This window comes from Leuciscus leuciscus (assembly GCF_965113295.1).
Source record: "Leuciscus leuciscus genome assembly, chromosome: 13".
In the NCBI taxonomy this organism is placed as follows: domain Eukaryota; kingdom Metazoa; phylum Chordata; class Actinopteri; order Cypriniformes; family Leuciscidae; genus Leuciscus; species Leuciscus leuciscus.
In genome coordinates, this window is record NC_138737.1 from 24,740,021 (window position 1) to 24,748,744 (window position 8,724).

At 33.8% G+C, this 8,724-nt stretch overlaps 1 protein-coding gene across 1 annotated transcript; it reads left to right on the plus strand.

Annotated features, from left to right (window-relative positions):
* Nucleotides 1–1,918: 1,918 nt before the first annotated feature.
* fmodb (fibromodulin b) lies at nucleotides 1,919–7,289 on the plus strand. The gene is made up of 4 exons (XM_082188851.1): nucleotides 1,919–2,107; nucleotides 2,297–2,355; nucleotides 4,242–5,194; nucleotides 6,339–7,289. The coding sequence occupies exons 2-4, from the start codon at nucleotides 2,303–2,305 to the stop codon at nucleotides 6,488–6,490; spliced, it is 1,158 nt and encodes a 385-aa protein (XP_082044977.1). The 5' UTR covers nucleotides 1,919–2,107; nucleotides 2,297–2,302; the 3' UTR covers nucleotides 6,491–7,289.
* The last annotated feature ends 1,435 nt before the right edge of the window (nucleotides 7,290–8,724 follow it).

The window sequence follows — 8,724 nt, forward strand, 5'->3', positions numbered from 1 at the left end:
CACAAGTGGACACATGCGTAGGTCTTGAACACTAACAATCTGAAAGATCACTTTATTATAATTGGAGAATGAGGGGAAAAAAATGGACCCTTTAATTTATTCTCCATTTATCATTCAATGTTTGCAGTTATAGCCTGAATAATATATGTGTTAATATCTGGAAGGATGTTTGAGGTGTTGCAGTAGTTCTTATGATTATTTTATGTATATTTTATGTGTATTATATGTGTTTTCAGTCACATTCTCTAAGTTTTGGTTCTTGGAACCCTTTTAATGGCTTTTGTGCACACACAAGTTTGGGATCAGTAAGATTTAAGTTTCTTATGCTCACCAAGGCAAAATATAGTAAAAACCGTAATACTGTGAAATATCATTAATTTAAAATAATTATTTTCTATTTTAATTTATTGTCAAATTTAATTTGTTCCTATGATGGCAAAAACACAATCTTCCTTGTCATATGATCATTCAGAAATGCTGATTTGGTACTCAAGAAACTCAAGAAACATTATTATTATTATCAAGGTTGAAAAAAGTTGAAAAACTGACACACACAAATAATATAATATAATATATTAAGATTCTTTGATAGAAATTTTGGTTACACTTTATTTTAAGGTGTACGTGTTACAGTGTAATTATACATTTAGCAAGTACTAAGTAATAATAATGAACTACATGCATAGAGGGTTAGGATTAGGGTTTGGTTTGGTTTGGTTTAGGATTAATTGCATGTAATTATCCATAATTTATAGTTATTATAACTACATGTAAAACATTTAACAAGGACACTGTAAAATAAAGTGTTCCCGAAATGTCCAAAGAACAGCATTTATTTGAAAAAAAGAAATATGTTGTATCAATATAAATGCCTTTCCTGTCACATTTGATCAAATTAATGTTGCTGAAAAAAGTATTTTTTCTTACTGACTAACCTTTGAAGTGTACTGTATAATCACTGTATTGGTTTATTTCTTTGTTGCAAAAAGTCAGCTAAGTATCACATTTCCTTTTAAACTGTAGCAAGTCAATACTGTTTTTTTTTTATACTTTTTTTTATGTTGTTTGAAAATAGTTTCCAGTTTATCATTTATTCACTTTTTTATCATTCATTTTAACCAAGCATTAATGTTTGTTTTGTAGTGCTTGATACACAGGGGAGTGTGTTATGTTATACCCTGCTAACTAATAGACAGCAGCCTATACCATTACATCACAATGTTATATAATACACATCGGTATGCATTATTTAAATCAAGTATGAATTAATCTGCATTAAGCTCAAGAAGTGATTGCTGGTTAAACATTCCCTTGTGACAAATGAATGAATGACTAATTGTCTCCATATGAGTACTTTCCTCATTATGTTTGTTCAGCCATCATGATTTAATCAAATGCACCTTGGTGTTTTATAAACATAAAAAAAATAAAAATATGGTTATATAAATATTTCCAAGTATTCTGCATTTCTTCATTTGATGGAAATAGTTTGCACATGAAACAACACCTTCCATTCATTAAGACCATTTAAAACGCTTGCAATGGTCCATAATGGGTTCTTAATTTGAACCTTTTGATATTTATGGTTTGGCTGTTCGGTTTTTGTAATTCATATAACAATGTTTTAGCTTTTACTATTGCTAGCCAGATGTTAACTGCAAGAGATCTGCGACATGTCCAGTTTTATTGGTTTCACTCAAATCTGTCATGTTCTAACTACAAGGTATTTGAATAGAGTTCACAGTATAGTTTAATGTTAAGTAACCCTGTAAAACCACTGTAATGTAAACCAAAGATAAAGCATGCCTGATCATATTAAGTTAAATACCCCAGAAATGCACGCACACAAAGGCTCATCCTGTGTACGGATAATTATAAGGCAGGGGTCCCGTCCTGACAGAATCTATGAAGCCAGGCTGTTAAAATGCAGATGTTTTGCCTTCTCATACTTGGCACTCATACTCACAAAGCCTCAGGCACAAAACACAGCATAACATGTTTGTGAGGCATTAGACAAATGTTCACTGTAAAGGCTTTGCATTGAAGGCTCTGGGTTGTGCAACTGTATCCGTTTATTGGAATGTGGTAGCGAGGTACATCATACAAGGTACAGTTAATGTTTTTTTCTTCTGCATGTCTAAATGTATTTCACAATTAGAGTGTGTGTGTGTGTGTAATAAAAACATTAATTATGTGCTAGAATAATGTTTTCATTATTTTAACATTTGCATGGAGCATGATTTTTTATTTATTTACCCTCTCTCCACCTCTTTTCTACACTTTTCTCCTTCCAAAGCGACTGATGCACACACAAAATACCAAAAGACTGAAAAACCACAAAGTCTACAAACATAGGTATGCGTTTAATCTTTATTTTTGCAGATATGTTGGATGAAAACCTATGCATTATGATAAAAACTGTTTTTTTTACTGAAGAAGAGAATTGTTTTTTGTTTGTCCATGTAGTTTATATATAACTTGACTTTAATGGGAATTTATTATTTTTCCTCTCTGAACTTTCTCTCATTTTAATTAAGTAAATTTAGTATGCTCTATTAAACTTAAAGGGTAATAATGTTACATGATTATTGCCATTTTCCTCAAGGAAGTTTACTTCTTAAACCAAAAACCTGAACCACACAAATATGATGGAAGAGAAAGTATATATTGTTCTTTCTCATCAACATAAATGTCTTTATGATTATGATATTATTATTGGGTTTTGAAGAAAGACATGAATCGGTCCCACTCTATCTTAAGTGTCCCTTTAACATCAAAATTAATCATTTGATACAATGCACTTATTGTGTATACAAATTGTTTTATGGTACTCATATTTAAAAAATATCTGTAATTAATTTCTGTAATTGCATCAGTAATTACACTGTTGACCCTTTCCTTACCCCACCCTTAAACTTAACCATACCACCAAACCTGTACATAACCTGACCCGTACCCGTAACAGCAAGTGTTTTGCAATATAACATGAACACAATAATTGTACCTAACAATTTTTTATTTTATTTTTTTAAATTTTTTTTTGATGTACATAATAGTTAAAGACACCTAATATAAAGTACGAATAAGTAAGTCAATTAGACACATCCATAAAAATATGCTTAATCCATAAACAGGTTACACAACACCCCCTCATTGAACCAAATTAATAACACAATACCTGGATTTATCCATCATCATGTCTGTAAACAGTACCGGAGCTTCCCTTAGGCAAAACTCCCCAAAACATTGTGCTTTCTTACAAAGGAAAAAATGAGATCACTTGTGGCATACTTGCCCAGACCTGAGAGAATGTTCATGATGTCTGTTTTAACCAGAACTCTGCTCTGAGAGATATACTGTTAAACATACCACATGCAAATAATGATGATGATTTCTTGTGATAGTCTATTTTCAGGAAGATTAAGATGCATGTCTGCTCCTTGAGGCTTGTGAGCAGTAATAATGTTCTTTGAAACTGCTCATATTGAAGCACAAGGAAATGTTATGCGCCTATACTGACTGTCTTCGGGTCCCAATTAGGAAATATTGGATTTTATACTTCTGAGCGTTTGTAGAATAAATAAATATTATGACATGAAATGAAAAAGAAATTTCAGGGTCACTAATCAAATAAGTAAATCAAATGTGTGACATTGATCATGTGATTGTTTGTACAGACCGTCAAATGTTCTTTCTTCATTGATGCACAATATGCTCTTTAACAAGATCATCATCATGACATCGTCATAATAATAATAATAATAATGTGAATAATAATTTAAATTATTTGTAATGAACAATTATGAATAATTTATGAAACAATACTATTTAATTATAAAAATGGTAAAACAATAATGTAATAATAATAATAATAATGCTATTTGATAATTTGATAACAATTTAAAGAATTTGTATTGAAAAAAAAACATGAATTGATTATGAATAATTTCTAATGATAAAGATAAAGTATTTACATATGTATTTGCAACCCTAACTCATGAAATGCGTCTCTATAACACGCATATTATTTATTGTGCAATTTAAACGCGAAAATTTGTGTTTACGTGCATATGATACGCATTGTAAACCCCTTGGGTAGGATTAGTGGTGTGGGGTACGTGTGCATTACACGCCATAAAGTGCGTATCATATGCACATGAACTTGTGCGTATTGCACGATAAATACAATGCGTGCTAGAGACACATTTCAGGAGATCAGGCTGGTATTTGTGTCTTGACAGGCAACTCGAAGTGACAATGAGAGGCTGGATTTTTCTGCTTTTGCTGGCAAGTCTTGTCGATTTTTCCATGACACAACAGACCAACTCTTTGACCTGGCTAAGTTATCTGCGCAACCGAGCCTACAGTCATGGTTATGGCCGTAGCCACAATAACAATCTCGCCTCTCTAAGTACAGAGGATGAGCCTTCTGTCCTGGACTGCCCTTTGGAGTGCGACTGTCCTTCTACCTACCCCAAAGCAATGTACTGCGACACCCGCAGGCTACAGCACGTGCCGTTCGTACCATCTCATATTAAGTATGTATACTTGCAAAATAACCAGATCACTGGAATCTCAAATGGCATCTTTGATAATGCTCCAAATTTAGCTTGGATCTGCATGCACACAAATAAACTGAGCTCTGACAAGATTGCTGACAAAGTCTTCGCTAAACTACCAAACCTTGAGCGCCTCTTTTTACACAACAACAACCTGAGCCGTGTTCCACAGGGTTTACCACGTTCCCTACGAGATCTACACATGAACCACAACAATATTTCGGTAGTCCCGGGTGACTCTTTCCGTGGAATGAGCAACCTGACGGCCCTATATCTCCAAATGAACGCCATTGAAGACCTCGGTAACGCACTTGAGGGTCTGCTGTCCTTGACCCTGTTAGACTTGCGAGGGAACCGACTGAAGAAGATTCCAGAAAGTCTGCCGCCAAATCTGAGCCAACTCTACCTTGAGTACAACCAAATATCCAGCATTCCTGCTGACTTCCTGAGCCAACAGCCTGAGCTGCGCTTCGTACGGCTGTCCCACAACCAGCTCACCAATGGAGGAATTCCATCCAACGCTTTCAATGTCAGCACACTTGTGGAACTCGATCTGGCCTTCAACAAGCTGGAGAGGATTCCCACTATCAGCACCAGTCTGGAGAATCTGTATCTCCAGGCCAACAAGATCAAAGGTACAGAAAAAACACCTGAAAATGTTACACATAAGACCATAAGGCATGTCAGAGGCTTATTTCCATATCTTCTCCTGAAAGTATGAGTCTGTCCTTATGGCATGCTTCAAAACAGCCATTTATTAGAAATGTATATTGCTTATTTGCTTCCATATACAAAAAAGAGAAATGGTGCAATTCAGTTCCCAGAATCCAGAATTTCAATTCACCATCCCACTAGAGGGATGCTTGGCGCTCTTTTTTTTATTGCCCTTTTTTACTATCATATAGTATTAGTTATCATAAATTAGGCCTAGGTATCATTCAAAAGCTTACACTCTCAGTATTTATCTGTGAAAACCATTTTGAAATCAGACATTGCGTTACCATGGAAACAGTACTTAAATTTCTTTCAGCGGGCTCCTCCCCCTAGTGGGCGGCGTCATGTTTCATATTACAAAATTTACAATACTATTTTATAATCAAAACCTTTTGTAATCATGACAAAACATATCAGTAAAAAAAACAATAATTCAATATAGAACCTTGAGTCTCAAACATTTCCAATCACGTGCCTAAACAAAATCTCATGGGGACTAACATTTTTTGTGATATCAACTTCACATTTGGAACACAACTTAGTTAGACATGACTTTGATTTTATAGCATTTTTCGATTAAAAATTATTTAGTAAAATATATATTTTGTATATTTTACTCTTATAAATGCTTTCACTTTCACAGCAATAAAGTGAAATAAAATGTAAATAAAATATGGATTATTGTGTAAAAATGTATATCAATTGTCTCTTGTGATATCAAAGTCAAAGCCAACCTCATTGTAATCCTTCTAGCACATCACATGACAATAGATAAAAACAAAAACAAGTTCCTTCAGGAAACAACAATGACACATGTAGACAGTGACACACCGTGTCTACACCGGATGCGACAAAGCGACCATTGCAAATCCATTTGTTCTTCGTGTTTGAAGTAGCACGAGCGATTGGAGTACATCATAAATAAAACAGTATCAGTTTACTATCAGGGATTTGTAGACATTTGTACATATATGATAATTCTAATGCAAATCATTCATGTCCCTATTTAGGCTTTGTTTGTGCTTGGATAAGACAATAACTTACTGCTTTCCCTACATTTCTCAGAATTTTCAGTGAGCAGTTTTTGCAGAGTTGTGGACACAAACAATTACTCTAATCTGCGTGTACTGCGCCTGGATGCCAATGAAATCAGCGCCCAAGACATACCCACTGAAGCTGTACTCTGTCTGCGTCTGGCTACCAACATCGACCTGTAGGCCTGGCAACAAGCCATCCACAGTAACCTCCTCTCTTATGACCATTGACAACATCTTACAAATAAGAGTTTAGTTATCATTTGTATTATCTATTTGATAGTCATGTGATTTTGAGGGGTTTTAATAAAGAAATCAGCCTACCAATATCAACAGAACATGTTAGGATAACGATTATAACATTATGAAACCATTTGATTTATTTACGCATAAACAAGCCTTTATAATGGATTGTTCCCTTACCATTCGGATAACCCTAAAAAAAACTAAACGTTTAGAGAACTTTTAATAGATAACTTTTTCATAACTTAATGGCAGCGTTAGCAAAATGTTCTTAGAACATTTTTTTTTTGTTAGCTTTGTTAGAAACAAGTCAGTGTACTTGGCTACTGGGTGCAAGAGACATATGCTTTTTTTTATTATTATTTTAAAATATATTTGATAGTTAACAGTGTGTATCTTTTAGTAAATGCATGGTACAACTAATGGTGTTCGTTGGGAAACTCTGGGTCTTTGCTTTGTAATTATACGTCATGATTTCTGGCAGTGGACCAATAAAGTATGCCTGAAAGTTAATTGCATTGAGATCAACATTTGAGAAGTTAATGAGGATGACCAAAAAATACAAATGTGTGAAAACTGAGGAAAGTTAAACATCTAGAAGTTCATTAGAATGTTATGAAGACCTTGAGAAGCTCTTATCTGGATCCACAACAGTTTATACACACTGTACAACCTGATCAAAGCTTGCATCACTGCCATTGTCATTTATCTAATAATAACAATAAAATCTATGATATATAATGGGGGATTTCTTTAAAAACAAAACAAAAAAACAAGATTAATATATTGTAAAAACCTTGTCTTGTCACAGTACATTTATGTTTATAGTGATGCATTGTTTCTTGGGAATTTTTTGAGCCATCTTTAATCAGATGAATTTTAACGTTTCCCCCTGAGAACGTGCAAATCCCAGTCATATTCATTAGGCTTAATAAATAGCCTTGACCTTCAGAGAGAGCTAAAGGGAGCTAGATCCGCAAGGACAGTGTTTAGTTTAATTACTGGAGATGAGTTTGTCACACACTGCCCAAAGGAGCTGATGAAATGTCAACATAACCTGGTGCAACATGAACATTCAGTTTAAGTCTTGCACTGGGGTCTCTGAGCAGTCACTCCAAAGAGAGCTACTTCACCCAACCATTCAGTTCCAATACATATAAACCTTTTGAATTTGATTTGAAGTCAACATTTAAAAAGTCAGTGTAACTAAAAATCTGTGAATGACATTAAAACTGCAGTCCATCATTACTAAACATCTAATTTGACAGGAACAGAGCAATTGTGCATTAAATAAATCTAAAAAATCTAAACGTGCAGAGCTTGTATACACATAACCAAAATAAATAAATATAGTTGAATAAAAATACTTGTTGGTATGTGTTTGTTTGGTAATCAAGGAGGTGCAAAAATGTGAATAATTCTTGAATACATTCGCTTGTGCCTCAGAGAAAATCAAGTAATTCTTGTAAAATCAGGTAATTCTGATTAAAAAAAATGGTATACATTACAAGAGCAGACATATTCTATACAATATATATTATTGTAAATATAATATATTAAAATATATTATACTTATATTTAACCACTGGAAATTCTTAACTCGGTAAAGCCTGACATTAATGCATAGTGGTCACTACAGTGGACAGCTATTAAAAATGCATTTTCTTGAATTTGCACGGGTTTTTATGGCAAAGTTGCACATCAATCTCTTCATTGGACCCTTGTGCATCATCCTATAAATTGCAATCAAGTGGCAAGCCTTTGTGTTTCGATTTTTCCCCCCTCCAAACTAAGATGGCCAAGGGTCAGTCAGACATGCCAAGTTGCTCCAGAATATCCACCCATTCCTTCGAATCTAGGAGACTCTTGGAGGTAAAAAAAATATTGCAGCATCAAGCAATATCTAATGAGTCATATCACAGTAAAATTTTCCAAGTTTTGATTTTAGATTGAGAGAAAACTCTGATTAATCACATGTCCACTGTAGTGGACGTCATGCATCAACTGCTATATTTCAGCTACAATTCATAATTATAATGTGAATATTGTTTTTGAAATTTAAAACTTAAAAACTTAATCTGCAGTGACTTTTTTACTGTAAATAAATGTACTTGTATTATTAGAAAGTAATTTTCATTGACATTGAAAAAAGTCATGTGATTACATATGTATGA

What these genes read in the sequence shown, in the direction of transcription:
- fmodb (XM_082188851.1), top strand. Translation starts at nt 2,303, where the DNA reads ATGCACACACAAAATACCAAAAGACTGAAAAACCACAAAGTCTACAAA. An exon ending in CACAAAGTCTACAAACATAG is followed by an intron (nt 2,356 to 4,241) that starts GTATGCGTTTAA and finishes GTGTCTTGACAG; the next exon opens with GCAACTCGAAGTGACAATGA. An exon ending in CCAGGCCAACAAGATCAAAG is followed by an intron (nt 5,195 to 6,338) that starts GTACAGAAAAAA and finishes TACATTTCTCAG; the next exon opens with AATTTTCAGTGAGCAGTTTT.